Source organism: Vigna radiata, chromosome 6 (genome assembly GCF_000741045.1).
Source record: "Vigna radiata var. radiata cultivar VC1973A chromosome 6, Vradiata_ver6, whole genome shotgun sequence".
Lineage (NCBI taxonomy): Eukaryota > Viridiplantae > Streptophyta > Magnoliopsida > Fabales > Fabaceae > Vigna > Vigna radiata.
In genome coordinates, this window is record NC_028356.1 from 34,594,066 (window position 1) to 34,619,403 (window position 25,338).

At 31.2% G+C, this 25,338-nt stretch overlaps 3 protein-coding genes across 5 annotated transcripts; 2 read left to right on the forward strand and 1 right to left on the reverse strand.

Annotated features, from left to right (window-relative positions):
- The first annotated feature begins 3,122 nt into the window (after positions 1 to 3,122).
- LOC106763855 (zinc finger protein ZAT6) lies at positions 3,123 to 4,153 on the forward strand. Its single transcript, XM_014648019.2, has one exon. It carries the CDS (start codon positions 3,243 to 3,245, stop codon positions 3,963 to 3,965), a length of 723 nt encoding a protein of 240 aa, XP_014503505.1. The 5' UTR covers positions 3,123 to 3,242; the 3' UTR covers positions 3,966 to 4,153.
- Positions 4,154 to 10,164: 6,011 nt separating this feature from the next.
- Positions 10,165 to 11,796, forward strand: LOC106764525 (LOB domain-containing protein 39). Of its 2 annotated transcripts, none has more exons than XM_014648800.2 (2): positions 10,165 to 10,577; positions 11,378 to 11,796. In XM_014648800.2, the coding sequence occupies exons 1-2, from the start codon at positions 10,394 to 10,396 to the stop codon at positions 11,701 to 11,703; spliced, it is 510 nt and encodes a 169-aa protein (XP_014504286.1). In that variant the 5' UTR covers positions 10,165 to 10,393; the 3' UTR covers positions 11,704 to 11,796. The 2 variants fall into 2 exon arrangements, with proteins under 2 accessions (XP_014504286.1, XP_022637451.1); XM_022781730.1 differs by having other exon boundaries at positions 11,405 to 11,796.
- A 6,085-nt stretch (positions 11,797 to 17,881) lies between these two features.
- Positions 17,882 to 23,183, reverse strand: LOC106764685 (QWRF motif-containing protein 2). 2 transcript variants are annotated; one of them, XM_022782523.1, is made up of 7 exons: positions 21,372 to 23,183; positions 20,808 to 20,927; positions 20,154 to 20,270; positions 19,937 to 20,026; positions 18,685 to 18,705; positions 18,443 to 18,550; positions 17,882 to 18,320 (listed from the first exon to the last, which is right to left on the reverse strand). In XM_022782523.1, the coding sequence occupies exons 1-7, from the start codon at positions 22,722 to 22,724 to the stop codon at positions 18,237 to 18,239; spliced, it is 1,893 nt and encodes a 630-aa protein (XP_022638244.1). In that variant the 5' UTR covers positions 22,725 to 23,183; the 3' UTR covers positions 17,882 to 18,236. The 2 variants fall into 2 exon arrangements, with proteins under 2 accessions (XP_022638244.1, XP_014504504.1); XM_014649018.2 differs by lacking the exon at positions 18,685 to 18,705 and having other exon boundaries at positions 21,372 to 23,177.
- Positions 23,184 to 25,338: the final 2,155 nt, after the last annotated feature.

Genomic DNA, 25,338 nt, shown 5'->3' on the forward strand with positions numbered 1-25,338 from the left:
ATCCATATTATAAAAGTCACATCATACTTCCACATTTCATCAGAATTATCAAGCCATACTTCATTAACATCATACTTACTCCTTCATAACATGTTTAATTAAAATCACACAACTAGTAAAACTATTCTCATCATTGAACAAGTCCAAGAAGAAGAGATTACAGAATCTCTATGCAATACCAAACGGGAGGACATTCTCTTAACTCAAGAACATGATCGAACAGTCATGTAACAGGTTAGGCTCAAGTATGAGCCGAATACAGGCTAAGACCAAACACTAATAAACTTGAATCGAATACTAAAGACTTAGACATATTAATTATACCTTAGGCCGAGCATTTTGAGTTTAGGCCAAACACTTTGGAGCTTTGGTTTATCACTTAGAGCTTAGGCTGAACACTAGGATTACTAGACTGAGTTATCTTCAAGAAACTGAGTGTTAGTAGAGATCGAACACTCTCTAAGAGACCGAGTATCAGTACAAGACTGAGCACTTCAAAGACCGAGTGTTACTCCATGACCGAGCACTACTTGAACTTATACAAAATGAATAAATAAATTCCGAACACTAAAATATTAAACACGTACTTACAACTGGGAGTATCTCTAATATCGAAGACTTAAATTATATAGGATATCTTAACTAGGCAAATCTACTAGATGGACAATAGAATACTATACATAGATCGAACGCTTATTCTCAATTATATACCATATAGGTCGATTGGTCATTAACTGATTCTCCACAAGAAAAGAATCTAGTTAAGACCAAACGCACAAAGGGAAAACTGAACGGTCACCGAGGCAACAATTACAAAATTATGCAGAATGCATCAGAGTTAAGACTCAACCATATTCCTACCCAGTTCTTGACAATTTATCAAACATTAAAGCATACAATCAAACATACAACATTCCAATATCAACCAAATCATCAGCATACCATCATTCAGGCATATAACCATTCATAACAAAGAATCATAATTAAATTACAAGTTTCCCTTACCTCGAATAAACCGGATAATCTCTTTACTTCCCAGTATTGCCTAACCCGCAAGTAACTCCTAAAGCTTCCTACAAGCTTCCGATCGGTGAAGAAAAACCAACCATAGAGTCGAAGGCAGAGAACAACGTCAAAGAAGGAATTGATGAACACATACAAGCTAAACAACGCTTGCATGCATCAGAAAACATGAGTCCTTACAAGGCGAGGGGAATTTTAACTTACCAACTTCAAACAACAACTTGATTGGTTTAGACGAAAGCTCTTGACGCCAAAAATGCTTAGATGGTGGCTGATTGTTGATCGGAGGAAGAAAGAGGTTAGAATTATTAGAGAGAAGTTGGAGAATTCAAGAGAGAAGGAAGAGAAACGCAGTTTCGGAAAATTGGAGAAGAAGATCGCATGCAGAGAAGTGACACCAGTTTTGAAAATCTCATCTTAAATATTACCGTCAAAATCGATCAGTCCATTCCCATACCACCACATGTCTTCCACTTTTTGAGTCTCACACATTCTCTGTTTTGACACGTAAATCTCACTAAGTTAGAGAATTTATGAATCTGACAGTTGGATATCTCCAAAATGTTATTTGATAGTTATTTTTATAATTATAACAATAAACGTTACAATATTACATGTTAAGACACAATAACACGTTATATTTAAATTATTGTGCACAAAAGATTGCAACTTTAAATCACTTCAGGGACAAGACAATAAGACAACTGGGCTTTTATAAATTATGTCTAATTTCTATCATGACATGATTAATGTATATTTATATATAAATCAATTAAAAAGAAAAACTTCGAAACCTCCATCAACAAAACTTTTAAGTGTTAGTACAGTTAAAATAATCACTATATTTACTTTTGCTTATCAATGATATCGTTTTAATATCACAAACTTCCATTTTTTTTATGAGCTCATCAAAAGCACATATTTTACTCATAGAATTACTGATATACAGTACAACATAATATAATATATAAATAACATCATCTTAAGAATGTCATGGAAATACAAATATAATTATGCAAAAAAGAAAACTAAAAATGATCATAAAATATTTATATTTGAAGAATTGGTTAAAATTTAGAAGAGCCCATTTAATAAAAAAAATATACTTAAAACTAAAAAAAATATTATTTTAATATATATATATATATATATATATATATATATATATTATATGAATAATTTAAAATTGAAATTGTTTATCAAGATAAAAGAGGTTTTTCTTTTATAAATAATTAGTTTTTGTTGGAGAATTTCTATATACATATATTTCTATATAATAAAATATTATTATTTCAAAAAATAATAAAAATATTTATGTATATATAAATTCATGCTCAAAACTCTTGTTTTACTCAATGAAAGACTTTATTTTTATCTAATAATTTTTATGAAAATATCTAAAAAACAACGTAATTAACAGTAAAATGTTAAAATGTTAATAGTAGTAAAGTAAGAGCTTAAGAAAAAGTTTGTGAGAAGTAAAGAAAGCGAAAATGTTTTGTGATGTAAATTCCGACATGGAATGTCAAATATGAAATAAGAGAGGTTGAAGAAGTAAAAGAAAAAAAAGAATGAATGATGAGTTTCCAAATTGCAAGATAACAGAGCTTTTAAAGGTCGGCCGAAAAGATGTTGACAAAGAGGATGAAGATTCTTTACGGCAGTTTTTAGATCGGAGTTTACAGTTCTGTTTAGATTTAAAAAAAAGATTTGAAATAAAGTGAATAAATAGATTTAAAAGAATTTTGAAATTATTTAAATTAAAAAAAAAATGTAATTTGAGTGCATTTGAACAAACAGTTAGTGTGTGTGTAAATAGTAAGTAGAGCTTACGTGTGCAGGCTGCTGTATAGAAAGAAGAAGTTTCTCTGTTTTAGATTTTGACTAGGAGCTTTGAATTTGGAAGCAGTCTTACTCTCACACTCCCACAGTGACACTTCTTTGACCCACCTCAACTCACTCTTGCCCACCAAGAAACTCCCCAAAACGTGCTCCACTATAATCCACCTCTTTTTCTACCTCTTTATTTCCAAAATATTTTATATTTAAATCTTACCTTGCACACCACTCGTCACGCAACTTCCCTCAATTCCTCTTCTCCTTATATAAACACCAAACCCACTCTCACTCTTAACTCAATCAAACACATTCAATTCTTTTCATTCTTCTTCTTCTTCTTCTTCTTTCTCTTATTCATATCTTATCAAACACTCACACACATGGCTCTCCAAGCTCTCAACTCACCCACAGCAACCACGTCATCTTTCCCTTTTCATGACCCAACCATTCCATTGGCAAAACGTAAGCGCTCCAAGCGTTCCCGCGACCACCCTTCCGAAGAAGAGTACCTAGCTCTCTGCCTCATCATGCTCGCTCGTGGCGGCGCCGCCACCACCACCACACCCGCACCAACCCACCGCCACATCACCGCTTCACCACCGCCACAACAACCCACCCCAGATCCTTCCTCCAAGCTCACCTACAAATGCTCTGTCTGTCACAAAACCTTTCCCTCTTACCAAGCTCTCGGGGGACACAAGGCCAGCCACCGGAAACTCGCCCTCCCCGACGACCAGCCCACCTCCTCTGCCATCACCGCCACCAGCACCGTCAGTACCGCCGGAGGCGGTCGTGCCCATGAGTGCTCCATCTGCCACAAGTCCTTCCCCACCGGACAGGCTCTCGGTGGACACAAACGTTGTCACTACGAAGGTAATAACGGTAACGGAAACAGTGTGGTAACCGCCTCCGAAGGTGTGGGGTCTACTCACACCGTGAGTCACGGCCACCACCCCCACCACCGTGATTTTGATCTCAATATCCCGGCTTTTCCCGAATTTTCAACCAAAGTCGGAGAAGACGAGGTTGAGAGCCCTCACCCTGTGATGAAGAAGCAGCGTCTCTTTGTGATTCCCAAAATTGAAATTCCTCAATTTCAGTAAAAATAGGTTGAATTTTCTCTTTAGAACATGATTTTTGTTTGTCTTGATTTTCCAATTATTGGGAGAATTCTGTATATAGTGCTTGGAGTTTTGTTGGATCTTACAGGGTCAGTTCGCCTGTTTAGGTTGTACTTTCAGTGTTGCAGATTTTCAATTCAATTCAATTTATTTATTCATTTATTTCATTCGATAATTTTATATAATCGAAAATAATCAAAATATATTTATCTAATTTGGTCACTTTAAAGGAGAGAATTTTGCCATCATGAAATGACAGAGTCGCGTGAGGAGTGCAGCAAGTGGTGGCGACACTATCGGTGTCTCACTGTTAATTTCAGTTGAATCCTCATTTTGCATCTTTCTCATTGTTAGTGGAACTCAACACCGTGCCTAATAATTAATATATTTATATTATAGTTTTTTAATTAATAATTATGTTAGGTTATGGTATAGAATGTGGATCTAATTTGAAGTTGAGTCAGTGACCACTTGAAGAATTAGAAGCTTGTTTGGTTTTATTTCCAGTTAAAATCACCTCAATTTCTCACTTAAGGCCAAACGTGTATTTATAGCTTTGAATTTTCACGTCAAAGATGCAAGAAAACGCGGAACCAAACACGGACACGCTGTCTCTACACTTAAATTGTATTGCGTTTCACGCATGTAAGTGCATGTATCTCGTCCTCTTTATATTAAGAGAATAATTTTGAGAGAAAAAATATCACAATAACTTTTCTGTTGAAATATAGTATGAAATTATTTGAAGGATGTTTGGAGTATAAAGTATGGTTTATAGATAAGAATGAGATTTAAGCATTTTACAAATTGTGATTAATTACTTATATGTTCAATTATGCATATTTTTCTTGATAATAATATTATATTAGTACATTAATTAAAAATAATAGTTGACCCTGTTCATTTATTTACTCGCATTTATATCCAATGCATTGAATGCAAATGGTCCTAATATTGCTAAATGCCAAAGTGTCATTAACAATAATTTGTAGTTTGATTCGTTTTACCTGTGTGCGTATTACGTAAGACATAGATCTCAGGTTTTCGTTTTACTTGTGAATGATGTAGGAAAAAAAGTACTAAGAATTAGAGCAAAAGACAGTATCTCTTGAAGTTAGGAAAGGATAATGATATTTTAATTATTTCTTTTAATAATTTTTTTATAACATAATACTTGGATCATAAAGAGTTATTAAAAGATTTTTTTTTTCAGAGAAAATTAATGACGTACCCAAATTTACCTCAAACTCTCTCTCTGCAAAATAGAGGACAAAGTAATCCTTTCTTGTTCATACTATGATGTTTCTTTCCAATTTACTAAATAGGACTCGACGCGTGGATCTTCATGCACCTTCACCTTCTCCATGTTCGCACGTTTTTTCTAATTCCGGTCAACACACGTTTAAAACTTTTCACTTCTTCGATAAGATTAGGAATAGATGACATTATATGCCATATGCCAATTCAGGATGTTTAATAATGTATAGATCTAGAAGACAGTGAAGAAAAAGTTAGTGGTGACACATAATTTTTCAGGATTAAGACTCCAATTAAACTAGATTAGGCTATGGATGCTATTAGATCTACTAAATCATTTTTTATTACTTTTATCTGTGCATTGTTTCTCCTCCAATCAGATCTAATATATCAATTTCCTTTTCAGAATGTTTCCTTTCATAAATTTTTACTTTAAAAATTAATTATAAATAACTATATTTGCAATAAAAAAACTTTATTAATATTAATTTTATTGTATATATACTTAAGAATCAAATTTATTACTTACATTTGTAAAATAACAAACTTACTAGCATCATAAGATAAACTTGGAGATATGTTGGTAAAATTTCTTTCTTGTTCTCACTATTTGCTGTATATTCTTTTCAATACATATGTTGTTCTGGTAAATTTTAAGTTTGAATATATGCTTCTATGAATATATTGAGATCCACTCAAGTAAATAAAGATTAAATTATATATATATATATATATATATATATATATATTAAAGAAAGAAAAAATAAAACAATTTTTTTATTAGAATTAAGAAAACTTAGTGTATTTTTTTTACAGCAAAATAATCCAAAAAGATATATATAAACTATTGGGAAATATATACTATTATTTTAACGAATAAATATACTTATTTAATTTCATCGAAAAAAGGAAAAAACATTAAATTTAGCAGTTAAAAAGAGAACAGTAATGTGGTCCACTAAGTTAGAAGGAGACACCTACCCTCCAACTGCCACCAACGATGTCCAGGTTACTCCAATCTTCCTCTATCTGCTTAAGGCGGCGTTCTACCTTCCTTATCAATAAAAAAATATATCTATTACATTATTATTGTAATGCCAAATATTCTAAAGAAATAAAATAAAAAACTTAAACATGGTTTTATTTTCCTTTAATTTATATTATCCAACTTTTTAAATATAAGAAAACATTTGTTTACTAAAAATGGCTGATTTTATAATATTTTTATTCTTCATAATCATCATCTTATTTTGTGTTAAAATAACCATATTTAAAAAGAGAAAATAAATTAATATTCTATAATTAAAAAACACTTTCACCCATCTATTATTTCTTTTCAAATAACTACATTTCCAAGAATCTCTCTATGTACATTGGAACAAAAACACTATAGAGAATCTTTTGGCTGTTTCAATGCACATTTTTTAACTCATGCTTTCTTTCTTTATTCCCACGTCAAATACAACAAAAACGCGGATTCATTAATTATTAATTAAAGAGGCGATGGATTTTCTATGACCTTTGCATGATAATTTTAAATAAGAGTGATTCACATAGACAAATTATTATCTTGAAATTTCAATAGGAACAATTTTTTCTGTTAACTTTTGATGATAAATTATCATTATCTCTTACATATTAATTATTTCTCTTACATAATATATAGTTTTAATAGATTTTCTTTTATATTTTTTACCACTTTCATCGTGTGTGAAAACTTATTAAGAAAGACATGGTCGAATTTAATATTTTCAAAAAAAGGTAATTAAATGTAATTAAATTTTATCGAAATCATTATATATGAATTACCTTTATTATAATGTAAGAATAAGTTTTTCTTTTAATCAGTATAATAATAAACTTGTTTTTTTTATCTAGTTTTATAATTTGAAGAATTATGGTTAGGATTATGTGACGATGGAATGGTGATTTTCGGACAATAATAATCGATTATCATATATAATAGTTGATTATTATTGAGAGTTTTAAAGAAAATATGATCATATGACTGAAATAATCGATTATCAAGTAAGATAATAATTATTTTTATCAATTTTTGACAGCAACCTGATTTTTCTGGTTTTGGTGTATATTAAATATATCCAAATGATTAATTTAGAATCTGTAACATTGACATGAAAACATGTTTATAGATGAAAGTAGAGAACTACATTGCTCATTTGTATAGGAATTAGATGTGCCAAACCTACTCAACAACTCAAAAGTGTCTAAACTAAATTCTATATCTTGCAACACTCAATATCAACAATCTAACAATGTGAACAAGTCATAATACACTAAACAACTCACTCAAACATCTCACTTTACTCTTAAACTTGGTGTTTCAAAATCTCACCATACAAAATCTCGTTTTTGACCAAAAACGTGCAATAACCCAATCACCAGTGCCCTATTGAACCCCACACCATATATTATTGATTTTACAACTTCAACAAGTCTCAAATGACTTAAAAACTATCCCAAACCTATGTTCTCTTCATCCAACCAGTCTTACAGAAAAACACTCATCAAAACCTTTCTTTTGTTAAAATAAAGAGTTGTAACCCAAACCACACTATCTAATCTCAACATGACAATTCAAATGACATTACTAACAATTCAACAATAACATTCATAATAAAGATAATTTCTAAACAAAATCAGCATGGCATAACGACCTTATTCAACTAAAAATCACTATTCCAAAATACTCTAAACTCACTAAAATCATTTTAACTAAATTATCAACATGCATCTGATTCATAAATTACAAAATATTATTTCATACGCAATAAATAAATTATAAAATAACTTTAACTTTCCTTATCTCACAATAAACTCCCCGGCTCAAAAACCATTTCGTCAATTGCTTGAAACGCAAGGAATCTCTAGACGAACCTACGAAACACTAAATTAGAAGCGGACGGAGTCCTTAGAACTCTAGATTAACCAAGAATGACTAGGAGAAGCATGATCGCACATGCAATGACAATCCTTTCTTCTAAAAACATATTAGGAACGAGAGAGGAAAAATGAGTTGAAACTTACTTACTCTATGATAGAAATTGATCGGCTAGAAATGTAGACCTCTTCGCCGTGATCGTCTGGACACCTTCTGATCACCAAAAAATGACTCATGAGTCCGAACTCTTAGAGAGAAGATATAAAAAACTCTAAAAAAATGGTTTCTAGAGATGGTATGTTTATGAAGCTCATTTATAATAAAACTATTTATAATAAAATCATTTAATATTAAAATAACTGAGTTTCACTACTTTTTTTACTACCATCACTTCTAAAATACCAATTTTAAGGTTTTACAAAATACAATTACTATTAGATAAAAATTTCCTTTTGATAAATCAATAAAAGAGTTTATTACTCTCAAAGGAGTAGAAAAAAATATATTGAAAGATTTAAGTTATGGTGTCCATACCATACTCTTGATTAAAAACAATTATAATAATAATAAAAAAAATGATATATTGCATTTCACTGAGTCTAAGGTTGGCATCCACTCATTTCCTTTACATTACATGTGGCTTTTATAGTGACCACTAAAGAACGACACAACACAACGCACTTCTTCCTTAAGTTGTTTGGATCTCAAAAACACGTTTTATGAGAGTGTGCTTCTGTCTCCATACGGTCATGCCGTCCATTTCATATTTGCATTTCTCTTGTCTTCAAATCCACACACACCTTTCCTTCCTCTGCTACCTCACCATATTTAACCCATCAACTTTCATTTTCTTTCTTTTATTGCTTCCTTATATTCCGTCTATCAAAATGTTAAATACTTTAAAGAAAATTCACAAAATTAATTAATATACTCACGTGGACACACATCTTTATTTTTAACGTTTTTATCGAATAATTGTTAAATTTTTTATTTATTTAAGTATTTTCTCATCAATAACGTGATTGATATTTCTATTTTTTTCTTCATTCCCAATTTATAGGTTAACTCGTTCTCTTTATAATATTCTAATTTGTTTTTCCAAAAGAAAAAAAAAAGTTATTTAATGGATGATTTGAAAATAGAAAAACAAAAATCAATTTAAAAATGGTAAGCAAAATATTTTTTAAATGCTCAAATGAACAAAACTTTTTGATAAAATTTAAGTTAAAACTACTTAAATTTACGACTTTTTAAAATTAATAGAAAAACATAAAAATCATTTTAAGATTATATATCATAAAGATAAATTTTTTTCATCAGTAATTAAATAAAATTTAATAAAGTATTAAGTTTGTAAAATCTTACAATTTTGCAAGTAACGTGTTACGGTGAGAATTAAAATGAAAAAAAATAAAATAAATAAAATCTTCATTTTCCCTTCGCTCCTTCTGGGGGTTTCTTCTGATATTCTGCATATTTCTTAGAACACTTCTTTGATAACTTTTGAAGAATGTATCTTTTACATTTTACAGGTTTCGTTGAAATAAATGAGATGCGATGAAAAAATGAGATTTACGTAAAAAAGCCAATAATATTGACACACCCTTGTTTGATCTCTCCACCACTTTATTTTAGTATTTTTTTTTTCTTATTCTTAATGAAAACTAGTTTTATTTAAAAGTAACAGAATGCTGTTAGGGAAGAAACAGTAGAAGTACAAAATCTCATGAAAAATAAATATTAATGTCTATGAAAGAAAGATGTTTGAAAAAAAATGAGATGAGAAACAAAAAAGATTGGGGGGGTGAGATAAAAAAAGGGCAAAATAATGGGCCTTAGGGAAATTGAAACGGGCCTGCAGAAGTGGGCCAGTAGCATCTTCTGCGACCCAAATAGAGAAAAATGTAATTTGAATCCAGTAGAAGAATAAAACGAAATAAGAATGGAGGCATGTGAGAAGTCTGACAAAGCGCTTCTTATTCCTCATCATCACAACAAACAATAAAGTCTTATAATCTCGATTAATTTTTATATAATAAGCATTAACCTTTTTAATTTATAAAATTAAATAAAAAAAAAGAAGAAGAAAGAAGCTAACCCACAGAGAAAAAGCACCATCAAAATGAAACTCAACCCGAGTTAGTTATTCCCTAATTCCAACTCCTTTTGGGTTTCCTCACAGTCCTTAATCACAGAGCAAGACAGAAAAACCGAAAGAAGAGACAGCAGAGAGTGGAAAGAAATCTGTGAAATGAGTTGCAACGGTTGTCGAGTGCTGCGAAAAGGTTGCAGTGAAACATGTCCTTTGAGGTCGTGTCTGCAATGGATCGAATCCGCTGAATCGCAAAGACATGCCACTCTGTTCCTTGCTAAGTTCTTTGGCCGCACCGATTTAATGTCCTTCATTGCTTCAGTTCCCCAAACCAGAAGACCTGGTACATACAATCCAAACACCTTCTACTATACTCTCATTCTTTCATTCTACATTTCTCTTCAGATTTTCATGCTCTCTACGTTTCACAAAATACGATGTTTAAGGATGTTTAATTCCTAATTTCATCTAAATTTATTCTTTGGAGTGTGTCCTTTAAATTAAGTATTATATATAGACCAGTCGTTGGATATCTCTGATCAACATTAAGTTTCTGTTTCAAGAGGTGATTAAGGTTTGTGTGATTCTCTTTTCAATTTTTAATTTTAGAGTTTTTAATGTTGTTTAGTGAAAATTTATACTATCCAGAGATCAATTTGTCATCTAAATTTTTTTAATTATATTTAGAGCAATTATTTTAAAAATTAAAACAACAATTAGATGAAATTTTTTTCATCTTCTTCTTTCCTTGTTCACTTTTTCCTTAACTTCACTCTTTCTTTTCCCTGCTTGCACCACCTTCTACTCTACAACATCTCAAACTTTTTAGTTATATTAAACATTAGCGGTGTCATTAAAAAGAATTAAAAGTAATTTTTTAAAATGTTAATACAAAAATCACTTCTCATTGTGTTTTATACTATAATTCAGATAGTCAAACTGTGTTGTTTTATAATTTTTAATGCATTTTTACACAGTTTTTTAGAAAAGACGATATTAAATAAAAAAATGGATTTTAAAAATAGAAAAAAAATATACATACTATAAAATGATTAACTTTTTTTAATTTTTAGGAATCAAAGTATATCTTGAATTTGCTTTAGAGATATTTGTTTTATTCTTTTTTTTATTCTTCATTACCAGCATTGTTTCAGTCTCTGCTGTTTGAAGGGTGCGGGCGAACGGTAAATCCGGTGAACGGTGCCGTGGGACTTCTGTGCAGCGGAAACTGGCACCTGTGTGAGGCGGCGGTGGAGACGGTGCTCGCCGGAGGGGTTCTTCGAGCGCAGCCGGATACAGTGGCCGGAGCTTCCACTGATTCGCGCCGCCCTTTCCGGCCACTAAGATTGGAACATGATGCGAGGGAGATTAATGAGAACTCATCAAGTTTGATGAACAGAGCAGAGGAACCGGAAACGGTGCGTTACGGTGGTCATAAGAAAAATCAGATCTTAAATTTGTTCGTATAAGATAACAAGGGGTTACACATGTTGGCATTATCATGGGACACTTTTGAATTTTACTAAAAAAATATAAATTCTTGAAATAAATTTAAGTGGTTGAAAAAGTTAATCTTTGATTTTCGAAATAAAGAAAAAGTAATCCATAAAATAAAAATAATTAGGAGCATGTTAAATTTTGCATGGATTGTTCATACTTTTAAGGTTGATTTCGACAAGTCTAATGATGAACTTTTGAAAATAATTGAGAGAAATAAATATATATAAGTGGAATAAATATAAATAAATAGAAGAAAAATTAAATAAAAAGCAAGTATATGTAAATTCAATTTGAGTTCGGTAAAAACTGGATTCTTTTGTTATTTTTTTTTCTGTTCTATTATTATACGATTAAGATACAAAAATGTATTAATTGGTATGTTTTAAAAGGTCTGAACTCTTAAAAAATCGTGGTCTCCATATTAATTAGCTATGATGGCCTTACAGTGACATCACAAGAGGCTTGTCAATTTTAATTAAAATATTTAATCATACTAAATAAACTTAAGTTAATTACCTTTTTAGAGTAATTAAAATATCACATTCATAATATACTTTGTTGTAATTAGCTGAAGTTGTCATGCAAATTATGGTTTATCCATTTCAGCTTATGCAACTGGTATTTTTAGGATTAGTTTTAATTTTCTTTCTTTCTTCATATGAGTAAAAAATATATTAAACTTACCTTTCGGAAATTCCCACTTATACCTTATATTTTATTTGTTAGGTCATGTTTGATATTTAATCAAATAATAAGAACGAGAAATTTAAATTAATTAAAATAAAAAAAAACAGAACATTTTTTGGAGACTATGTTTTCTTTTATCCGAATATTTTGTCGTGCAATTGATTCGTTCATATGCCAGAATTTATGCTCAAAACAAATGGAACAATTTTTATATAAAATCAAAATTATAATTATTTTTTAGGGAAGTGTATTAGAGTGTAGGTATAACTTTTGACAAGGTCCTTAGATTAGCCATAATTTCGTTCAAGAAAAAGTATATAAAAGTTAAGTAAAGATAATATATAAAACATATTGTTAAGCATAACATAATCTACTTTAAATAAATAGATTATTATTATTATTATTATTAAATATCTAAATAAATAGAGAAATTGTACTTAAATAGTTGAAAAATATAGAATAAGTTTATCAAAGTGATGGAAAAAATAAGATGATATAAGTCAATAATGTTATGTTACGTTTGAATGTTGTTTGGAAATGAACGGTGTTTGTTTGGGTATAGAATTTTTCACAGAAAAGAAAAGCTTAAGAAAAAGGTGAAAATGGTGCGAAGCACGTCAGCTTCATAAGTTTAGTTTGGCACGGGACTTTTCCACTGGAAGTGGGTTCCACGTAATCTATTTCTATTTCTTTTATAATTTTTAAGCACTATTTCTAGTATTTATTTTATATAAAAAATCTTACCATTTTAATTTTCTTTTACTTTTTTATATATCAGATACGATTTTATTATATTCCCTCCTACTTTTAATACAAGGCACATTTTAGAAGAAATTGATTATTCTTTTATAAGACATATACTTTGTATAAAACATTAGGCTTTTTTTCCTTTCCTTCTTTATTAATTATTATGACCTGGTGTATTTTTATTAATTAATAATGAGAGGAAAAATTTAAGAATGATTAATAATGAAAATGAATTTGATGCATTGATAACATTTTTTTAATAACTAAGAGTTTATTATTTGTATTGGTATAATAAGTATGAAACGATTTTTTCCCCTATTCTTCCACTCACAAGGTAGGATTTTATTATTATTTTACTTAATGTGTTTTTCTTAATTTTACCTTTTAATGCATAAAATAGTTATAATGATATATAATTGAACAATATTTTAGTACTTAAAAAAAATCAAATTATAAAGCTATATAATTAGAAATACTAAATAATATTAATAAAAGTATCTATCCGCCAAGGATAATTTTCTTTTCTCCTTTTCCTCGACCCTTGTAGAAATTTGTTCTCGGATTTCGTCTCTCAACACCTCCACAAATTTGCTCCTAGGTTTCATCACTGCTTCAACCAACCTTCGTTCTTCATCCCTGCACACTAGACACCACATCACATGTACTTATTGTTTTCCTTTTCCTTTAGATATGTTGGTGCATATGCACGTAAAAATGGTGGATTTGGGTGGATTTGAAAAAATAGAGTTCAATGAGATTTAAAAGTCTAGATACAGTCTTCGTTAAATTTCGAAATCCAGTGTTTATCAAATTTAAATTGTGAATTAGATTTAAAATCAGATTCCAAGTCTAGTGAAGCACTTGATCGAATTTCAAAATCTTATAAAGATTTAACCAAATTTTGAAATCTATTTATTGAATTTTGTAAGATGGATACTTTTATCATTAATGAAATTTTGGAGGTGCATGAGGTGCAAGGATTATGAAATTCAGTGAAGGTTTTTACCATATTTCGAAATCTGGTTAAGGGTTTACTGAATTTAAATTGTGAACAACATTTAGAACCAGATTTGGAATCTACTAAAACCCTGAGCCAAATTTTGAAATCAAGTTAAGGGTTTCACTGAATTTTTAAAATTTTATTGGGCTTAACTGAATTTCAAAATCGAGTTAATTAAGTCTTATCTGGATTTCAAAATCGGATTAAGCCTTAATTAGATTTCGAAATCAAAATTGTTTTTTTTTTTATCTATATTGGGTGTTTAATATTTTATGAATTTGTTTGCTATATATATATATATGAAAAGAACACTAGATACATTTACATTTTGGGTTGATAGGTCTTCACAAGGTAAACACAGAAGGAGACCTACAACATCAATCCATAGAAGTTTGGTTGTTCAAGACTTTGAAAAGGTTTGATATTTCTTATATAAATTTTAATATCCACCATTCTTATTAGAAATTGGCTTGCCCCTCTATTTAAAATGATACTTGTATTTTCTTGTGTCGTATATATTATGTTACTTTTCACCATTTTCACATCCTAACAACACAAACATCTATGTTCCAAATTGACCAATAACTTTATCAGATTTTATAATTACAACAACAAATCCAAGATCAAAAGTAATCCATTGAACCCACTCAATTAAATCATCGCATGTGGGAAAATTCGATTAGTTGTAACATTATTTATATAATATCCCTCACACATTTCATTGATGAAAGGAGATAAATCTGACATAAAACTCGAATTTACTTATGAATCCATCAAACTGAAAAGATAATATTCCATCTTACAATATAACAACATAGCATAACACCATCACCATTACATACCTCGCTTCTTCCATATAATACTAATAACATACCTCAAGAAATTATTAAATTTTTTAAAACAAACTAAGATAAAAAAAGTTAAAAAAAATTAAGGAATTGACGTGATTCTGAAATCTTATTAATTATTTTATCGAATTTCGAAAACCGGTGACTACCTTTACTAGATTTGGAAATTCATGATTTTCTTAACTGAATTGCGAAATGCAATGACTTTTTTAATTGGATTTCGAAATCTAGTGACTATCGTAATTGTATTTCGATATCCGATGAGTACCTTAACTAGATTCTAAAATATGATGACTTCCTAAATTGGATTTTAAAATCGGATAACTTTCTAAACCAAATTTCAAAATCTGATAATTTTTTAAGTTAGATTTCAAAATTTGGTTACTTCCTTTACCAGTATTTTGAAATATGGGAGTTTCAAAATCAAGAGAATTTCTTATCCAGATTTCAAAATTTGGTGATTTCTTAGACTAGATTTTGAAATTCAGTAATTTTCAAAACTAAACTTCAAAATCCATTTGTTTCCTAAACTATTTGAAATTTGATGCATAATAAACATAACTATATCAAACGAAAGAAGTATAAAATTTCAAACAAAAAAAGGTTATACTTATGAGATGAAATAAAGAAGAAGATGAAGGTGAATGGAGCAAAGCAATAGGTTTTGTTTTCTGATGAAAGCTCACCTCCAAAGCAACAACAACCACTGTCAAACAAAAACAAAGAGCGAGAAAAGAAGAATGATGAAACAATAAAGACTTGGAGATGCATAATAGTAAATACACATCTTAAAATAAATAAGATTTGATAAATAATAAATACTGATTACCTGAAATATTTTTTTTAACGTTGTTATTGAAAGCACAAATGTCAACTTGGAACATGATAGTTTGACACTATCATTCTTTTATATACTAGTTTAACAATGATAAATATCATCATTTTATTTTAAAATTTTGTTTATACTTTTTATCAAATAAATATAATATTTTGTCATTAAAATAGGTTATAAAGTGAAAGGAAGATAAAAAGGTGGTTGTCAAAGAATAATTTTTCTTTTGTTTGCACCAATAGCACATTTTAAAAAAAAGAATTATGAGTTAATCCACTATTTTAATCAATAACAATTCTATGTTGAAAAAGGTTTCTTGCATTTATATTAGTTAACATGTTTAGCTATTTAAAACTAATTTTAATGCAATTTTGTGTGTTATACTCACTTTCTATTCTTTACTAATTCCACAGTAATCAATTAAAAAAAATGTCTAAAACAGACAATGTAACACTTCTTTTTGTAGTTTTGGGGTTTCTTTATTAGATGTAACCAAAATATTTATTAAAATTGAGTGATTATAATTTTTTTTCTTTATAATTCGCACTTTTAGAGATTAAAACTGAACTTTAAATATTTTAGAAAAATTAAAACATATTTTACCTTTTAATTTGATTCAATTTTCAAATTACCATATCCGGTACTAAAAACAGGAAGAGGTAGTGAAGCAAGATATCTTGCAAGGTAACAGTTTTGAGTGTGGGCTTGATCATGGGCCTGAGGCATAGTTGTATGGGAGCGTCAGGAACTTCCTTCTTGCACCTCTATAAATTTCTTTCCCACCCCATTAAATTATACAATTCAAAATATATATTTTGAAATTTCAAATGTAGAATTTAAATAAATTTTTTATTTTCATTTCAAAATACACGATTCAAAATAAAAGAATCATGTTTCAAATCACACAATCCAAAATGCATTTTTTATTTTACATTCTAAATTATAAAATCTAGTATACAAAAAATATATTCTAAATTATATATTTCAAAATATAAAAAAGTTATGAGAGTCAGTTGAAATCATGAAATGTAGGAAGAAATGGCTGAAAGTTATTACGGAGGATCTTAAGGTTTCAAAATTGTGTGAGAAAGAATAAAGTAAAAAAAGTAAATGTTTGGTTTTCTTCTCTAAATTATTTTTAAAAATCATGTTTAGTTCTTAAACTAAATTATATACATGTTTGTTCTTATATTATATCAAAGTTGGATAAAACATAATTTTCATCAAGGGGTTATCTCAGTTTAATGTGAAACTCAATACGTTTTTAAAAAAAATATTTCAGGTATCATGTGTTGAAGATGTGTTCATATGACTTTTGTAAAATTTAAAGATGATATTAATATATAGTTTAATTTAACAACAAAATACATTTTTAAATATAGTTTGGATATGAAAAATACTTTTGATTCAAAAATTAAAATGTTATTTTCTTGGTTCAAACTTTCGACTTGGCCTAAACTAATAATTCTAATGGAACGTATATAGCTTAATGAAGGGCCAGAAAATAGTGAAATAGAGAAAATAAGCATAGCGAATATATCAATGAATAAATAACCTTAATGAAGGGCCAGAAATAGTCACAAGGTGACAGCTCAACCTGGGAAGAGAGAACCCACGAACTTACGTGAACCAAGTCCAGCCTCATTAAATCGGCAGTTCAGCTATTTATGAACATTCAGTTATGGGACCATATTAGAGCTACCCAGCTTCTATTTATCTCTACATTTACCTCACCCAATTACTCCTAAATTTCTTCCACACAAATTTAATGAGTAAATAATAACTTCAAATATTAACGTTAATATTTACCAAATCAATCAAATGCACCATAATGTCAGTAACCAACGATAAAAAAAAAAAAAAAAAAAAAAAACTTTGAAAATACGACATTTATGTCAATAACAGATAATTTTTCTACTTGACTTTAAATGACGTGGATGTCAGAAATCAAAGCAAGCGTATTTTCCAAGGGAGTTCAGAAAATACAGCAAATCGTATCCACATTTTGACATTTGTTTTTCCAAAAGCTAATAGAAACATAAAAACAAATAACTACAATATAAAATGCTACACAGTTTATATACATCCTCTAACAAAAAAACAAATAGAAGAATGTGTATACAAACTGTCTCCCGAACGACAAATTTCAATCCTCACTCCTAGCACGTGATCAATTATCAGAGAGCAACTATTTGTTACGAGTTTCTTTGTACAATATGACGAAATCCTGTTTGACCAGAATATTTGTACTATCTGTAATTTTTCCTTTTTCATACTAACTAGCTTTTCTCCATCAGTAATGACTGTTTCATGTATTGAATTCAAGGCCAAAACAACCATTCCTATGTTATGATGTTAGCACTGAAAGTTGGCTGGTCAGACAATGTATTATTTGCTTGTTATTTTTACTTCCGTGCTTCTGGGTTGACATTTCAGTTGAGCAACATGCGTTCTCAGGCTACATTCTCTAACCTGCTCAAGATTTTATTAACCAATTTCTAGTCATATAACCGCAACTACATTTAACGATCATCCAAGGAAAATCAAAAAGCACTTTAAGCTTCAATAACACGTTACCAGAATATGAAATTTACCTGCAAGGTTGTAATTACTGATAAAAGGTCTTTGCACTCTTCAAGCAAAACACGCTCCTTCGCACTTAAATTGGCAACTTCGACAACCATCGAATTTAATTGCCCAACCTATCAATTGCAAACGAATTCAGACATATTGGCATCCTAATTGCTACATTACTCCGATCCATAACAAGTATTTTGATTGATAACAGAATAAAACCAAAGAATTGTGGATCCCTAACACTGCATCCCAAACCTACCACGATAGATATCTTGCACTCCTACAATTGTGGAACAAAATTGGAAAAAAATGAATGCCGATGATAATCTCAACAAATATGCCAATGATAATTTCAACAAATATGCCAATGATAAATTCAACAGACAAATCAATGATAAACTCAACAGATATGCTGGACGTAATAAAATTTTCCTCCCTAAATAATATGTATTTTCTATTCTGTGAACTCCGCATTTTTAAACACTATTTTCATATATTGCTCCCTTGGCCAAATTGAATAATAATGTCCAAAAAGATGGAGGCCGTGACGGGAAATTCTTTACTTGTTCAATAACGAGGATAAGAAACAACTTTTGCTCATCATTCATTTCCTCAAAAGATCCAGAAAACCTTACTTCAGTTGCTTGTTATATATACTTCGAGCAATAAAATAAAAATATTCACTTCACCACTGTGATATACTCTAATTTCCTTATTTTTCCACCACGATTTTTGCTCTTGGCCTCTCAAACATAGGCACTTTGTCTCTATATCGGCTAATACAATGAGGGAATTATGATAAAAGTATACAATTGTGAAAATATTTTTATTCTGCATCTCCGTCAAATATCTCACTTGATTTGAACATGAATTTACTTAAATTGCACGATCAGATTATTTTCATGTTACAGTATTATCCAATTATATATTGCTGAATATAACACGGATAAAAATAACTAGTAGAATAAAAACTGTCTTTTATTTATATAATAATGTCTCCACTTCCGCTGCTACTCCACAATTTACACATACTAAAGATATCCATTCAACACAACATAGGTGAGGAAAGAATCTCAAATAAATTCATGAAAGTCAGGATCTTTCAGAAAACAAATTTATATTTACTTGGGAAAAATATAGTCTTTTCTAAGATAATTCTCCAGAATATATTATAGGCAGCGGGCAATTAAACAAATTAACAAATAACACCAAGGATCTTCGAGTATGGAATCATCAGCATTATAGCTATGTGGTAAATTTTAAGAAGACATGCTTACACCGAATACTACGCGCTTATATATAAAAATAACACCTAATTTTTTCTCTTCTTGACACTTGATAAGATTACACTCACAGTATAAAACAAAATCAGTTTTGTTATTTCACAATCATAATGTAGCCTCATAGAAAGTTATCTAGAAAATAAAATAACACTGTATGATCACTCATCACAACAGACATAATTGAAACCCAACATCCGAAAAAGGAGGCAGGGCAAAAGAAATACGTACCTTAGGTGACAATAGGCAAATGGAAGACGCCATTGCCTGCATCACATCCATTGCTGAACAAATTGCATCCTTCAAATTTAGCAAATCTGTCTGAAGCAAGCACAGAGCTCTTCATATTAGTCCCAGATATGATAATAAGAAGGTACGGAATTGCTATGTCACACACTATCCATAATTAGACAATAAAGAATAAACAAGAAGCTGAAAGGAGAAATACCTTGGCGCCACCAACAACAGGAAGACGAAGAGTGCTAGCCCTTAGGGCTTCGGTAGCTCCGGAAAGTGAAGTAGAGTAAACCCGATCCAAAGTAGCCCAATCTTCCAAATACAACATCTGCATAAGTAGTTTTCATCAACATTCTGTCAAAGCTGAACACAAAATTCTATGTCATCATAACCAAAGCAAATAAAAATATCTCTCAAACTGTCTGTTTGAGTTTCATTCTGGTCACAGACTAATGCAAACTAACTTTTTCCCAAATGAATACTTCCTTGCTTTGCCTCATTAGAGGGGTGTGTGTGTGTGTGTGTTTCCTGTGGTAGAAAAAGAGGTTCTATGATCTTATTTGAATGAAACACATGTACTTGGGAACAATTTCAATTAGCCTGCCTACCCGGACTTTTCTAACTAACTACAACTGAAAGAGAAGATTGAAATAATGAGCAATGTCAATGTATTTAAACCCGAAATAAGCTCCAATATTGAATAATGATAGTAATGAAACAAGATGCCATGAGATGCCAGTTGTAAAGTGAAGAACACGATGAAAGGACAAACAACCTAGTGGAGAAATGATAAAGCTTCAAATCAAGCGAAGCAAAGCCTACATATACACCAGGAAACTTAGAGCAGGGAAGTTGTAGATCTTACTTGATCCTTCAGGATGTTTATTAGCTTAAATTGTTGCTTCAGCAATTGAAACTCTGTTTTTTTGGCTCTAACAGATTCTCGTATTTTTGACATAGCTACCCATGCAGCTTTGAGGCTTTCCTGATACAACGAAGAATATTTACAAAGAATATAAACAAAACACTAGCAAACAGTCAGACAACACATAAAATCCTTCTCTACTCTGTCTTGCCTTATATGACTTCACCCTTTACATTACAAATATGATGACGTTTAAAAGGCAGCCCATGGCCGCAGTTTCAACCACAACAACAAGGCTTCGGCCACGGTTTCCATCTGTAACTGGCAACGTTTATCTGGAATTTCGATATCAAGGATGTAACAAACCACAACAGGCAGTTTAAAACTTTGATGACATGGGTGCTCGTGATCATATGCTAAATTCCAACTAATATAAAAAGTTAAAACCGAAGATATCAATCCACAATCTTCACTCAATACAGCTTCAACGAGTAATGCACAAGCAGGCAAATTCAAACCCGCGCAATTCAATTTCAATACAAAAAAAATCGAAGTAAAAAATACCTCTGCATTGAATGTCTGCGCAGATAGAGCAGCATCGGCTCTGGCGTTAACAAAACGCCACTGGAGGAGCCTGTTATAGAAGAGTCTCAACAAATGCGCATCAGCAATCCGATTCTCCCCAACTTTTCCCCTGGAAACGTCAACCGCGAAACTCAGAACAGAAGGTTCACTTCCGAACCTACTACTCATGCCACCAGCAACGCCGTTTTGCGCACGTGACGGACTTATTCCTCTCGAAGGAGACCACACAGAAGGTGTTGCTAGTTTACTCGGAGAAGCAGGACGAACCGCGGAACGAATAGGAGAACCTTGAACAACACGGCTATTCACAACTCCACGTGGCGATGAAACAGCAGAATCCAACACTGATTTCTTCTGCACTAAAATCCTAGGACTAGGAGCAGTAGTGACAGTTCCTTTATTTCCAATTACGCCGTTTCTAGAAGACGGAGCCTCTGTTTGGCGCCGTAAACGGTTATTATGCTCTTGCCAGAACCTCGCCGGCATCACGATCCCTCGGGAACCTCGAATTCCATCTCCAGAGGAACTTCCAGAGGTTACACTTTCGGTATCAGAAGCAATAGGCTCAAGCTCAGCTTCAGGCCGAAACTTAGATCCGTTAATTTTGTTACTCTCCGATCCTAGCGTCGCGTCATGAGAAGCTCGAACATCCGCCATTACATTCTGCAATGACCTAACAACGTTCTCCGGCGCGTCAGTTTGTTTTCTCACAGGGGAATCAACACATTCCAAGCTGCGGTTCACGCAATTCACTTGTTGTGGTAGCGGCAGTGATTTTGCCGGCCACCGGTGCCGATCTAGCCCCGTCCTGCCATTCTCCGCATGATCCGAATTGCCATTTCTCACCGGTGTCGGCGTCGTTGCAACCTTCCTCCTCTCCGGCGTGCTCTTCCGCAAACTCTGTGATGGCGGCGGTTTCGTTGTCCTGACCTGGATCGGGAACGACTCGCCCTGGAACGAAACAGACAAGCTCCTTGTGGAAGTGAAGAGCACTTTCTGAGCCGCCGGAGCTTCTGTCAGAGTAGGTCGAGGAGTGCCTTGTCGCCGGCGCTCCGCCGACTGACAGCGCTTCAACGCCGGCGTCGGCGTTTGCTTTGTAGAATTGACCGTCCTTGTCACCACCAGAGGCGAATGGCATCGTCGAGGAGGAGACGAAACGGAGGAAGACGAAGAGGACGAAGACGACATGTAGCGAGAAGTAATTTCTCGTGCTTTGGGCCTTCGGGGAGGAGCGAGTGCATTGTCCGACTCAGAAGGTAACAGAGGAGTTCTCCTCGGAGTTGGAGTCTGCGCTCGTTTGGGGTTTATCGCCGTAGAAATCGCAGCCACCATTATTTTTATTCCAAAATTCTACTAATCCCAATTACAATATTTTCATTGCTATAGTCAAACAATCAACAATATTCAATTAGTAACTCAATCAAAACGTAAAACCCGTTGTTGGAATTCACGCCGAATTTCAGAACCCTAGAAACCAACTGAAAAATGAACAAGCTACAGGAAGCATTGAACGGAATTCGAACAGAGAAAAAATTCCAGGCGTGTGCAGAGAAATCTGGTGTTGCTAATTCGCAAGGAAGGTTGAAAATGGGAAGGAAAATATGACCGTTACGATTTGCCGGGGGCTTGACCGAGTAAGAAGTGTAACTGTCGAAACAGTGGAGTCACACGCAGCGCGATTGTGCTTCGCTTGTGAAAATTAACGCCAAAATTAGAAGAAGCAAGCTCAGCCACCATCAGAGTGTAGCAAAAGCACGCGCGGATTGAGGGAGAGTAAATGCACTCGCGTGATTAAGGGCATTGCAGTAAATACAGTGGTTAACGTCAGTTTGCGGTTCTTTGTTGACACGCATTTTTAATTTTGATAAAATTAATAAAAATAGATAAATATAATAAATAAATAAAATAGTAAACATGAAAACGACAAGGAGAGATGGAAGGGTTGAAGTTGGAATTGGGTGAGGGAATGAATCTTCGGAGAGACGTTACGCAAACGACACTGCTCAAATTTTATAATTGGTCGTTATGGCGAAAAATTATAAGTAGCCGTTTTTCCTTTTCAGCGTATGGAATTGGACCAAGGTACCAAAAGTTTAAAGGAACTTAGTACCCTCTTATCGATAACTATATATATAATTAATTCAGTTTTGGAGCAAGCAGTACCTTGCATCCTTTAACTTATTTCAGTTTTTTAACCTTTATAAACTTTTCATCTTTGACGCAACACAAGGGCCTTAATAGTATGTGTCTTTATTGATAAAAAAGAAGGTCTTGTTTGAAAATAAATAAATAAATTATACCAGATTTATAATGCTATTAATTTCCATTACACGAGTTATTTTAAAGCAAAATTAAAATTATAAATAGTATTACAAGATAACTCACGAGGTTGTATGGCGTTAAGTAATAGTATTTTTACACAAATTATTCTGATACAAAATTTATTGACTGGACTATTATACTTAAACTTGTAAGTTTTACCATTAGCCTTATATTAATATATTTAAAAGAAATTTTTTGTTTTTTTGTTTTTTCTATCTTTCAATTTTCTTTTCTCAAACAATATTAATGAGTTACAAAGTAATATCATGTTATTTGATTAAAAAAAATTATTCAACAATATTATTTTATTTTAAGAAACTGAGCTCAAATTCATACTTTAAATAACTAGTTGATAATCATATAATTTTTTTATAATTATGATATGAGAGTGGTATGTTTGATTGTATAAAAAATAACTAATAACCAATCAAACATTCATATTTTATTGTATGTGGATGAAGATTTCTCACTTTTATTAATTATAACTTTTAATTGAGGTATTTAAAACAATGATATGATACCATTTGTCAGGTATATGATATCGGATAGTCTATATGCAATGGAATGACCACTAGATACTATACAAGAATTAGGTTACTTATACAAAACCAGCCTGTAAAGTGAGGTCTGCACCCCATTTATATATTATAAATTGGTCTTATCTCTAGTCGATGTGGAACTTCCAACAATACTGAGTAGTGAATATTATGTTTCTCATACTAATCGTTAAAACACTTTTCACATATCTCTTTTAGGTCGATTTGATTGCTCTACCTCTCGCAAAGTCGTTAACAATTGTGTTAAAATCCCCTAAGACAAAATTTTTGTAATGTCCTTATGCAGTTTTCTTTGTTATCTGGTTAAAACTTTCTTAATCTTAATAAATTAACTAATAAAATATAATTATCATAACATATTTGATTATATATATATATATATATATATATATATATAAAAGATTTAGAATATATTCTCCATTACATACAAAGTTTAAACAAACTAGTTTTAATTAGTTTTTCCTAATCTTTTGATTAATTGCTATTCTATTTTCAATAATTATTTATTTAAAAGAAACCTTACATATAATATCCTATTATCTTCCGGTTTAAATTTGATTGGAGAACATCATTGATCATGTTAAGAGTATGATATGTCAATTTTGTTCCCTTTTTTATTCTTGGTGAGTTTTAATGACTCGTAGTTTAGGAAAAATGTTGTCAAATTTAATTATAAAAATTAAATATATTAATAAACTTCTTAAACTAGTGTAAAAATAGTTGACATTATTTAAGTTTTGGTTTTATAGGAGTACGTCCAATTTATAGAACAGAATAATTAGGTATTATATGTTTCTTTTGTAACTTCAGATGTTTTAGTAATTAAAGTAATTTTATAATATTTGTAACGCGCTGAATGTTTAAAAAAGAAATAAGTATGTTTCTCACAAATTATCTTATTGTTATATCTTTGGCTGTTACATTTTGATTCCTTTACAAAGGATGTTCAAAATTTTCATCCGAAAATTTCGTCATTAATTTAGTAAATATACTTTTTGGTCTCATAATTTTATAAATGTATAATTTTAATTTCTTAAAATTTCGTCATTAATTTAGTAAATATACTT

Bases quoted from the DNA above. Each gene is read 5' to 3' on its own strand.
- LOC106764525 (XM_014648800.2), top strand. From the start codon at position 10,394: ATGAGTTGCAACGGTTGTCGAGTGCTGCGAAAAGGTTGCAGTGAAACA. The intron at 10,578-11,377 runs GTACATACAATC...CTTCATTACCAG, and splicing joins TCCCCAAACCAGAAGACCTG to CATTGTTTCAGTCTCTGCTG.
- LOC106764685 (XM_022782523.1), bottom strand. From the start codon at position 22,724: ATGGTGGCTGCGATTTCTACGGCGATAAACCCCAAACGAGCGCAGACT. The intron at 20,271-20,807 runs GTAAGATCTACA...CTACTTATGCAG, and splicing joins TAAACATCCTGAAGGATCAA to ATGTTGTATTTGGAAGATTG. The intron at 18,706-19,936 runs GTACGTATTTCT...CCACAATTGTAG, and splicing joins TTTGCCTATTGTCACCTAAG to GAGTGCAAGATATCTATCGT.
- LOC106763855 (XM_014648019.2), top strand. From the start codon at position 3,243: ATGGCTCTCCAAGCTCTCAACTCACCCACAGCAACCACGTCATCTTTC.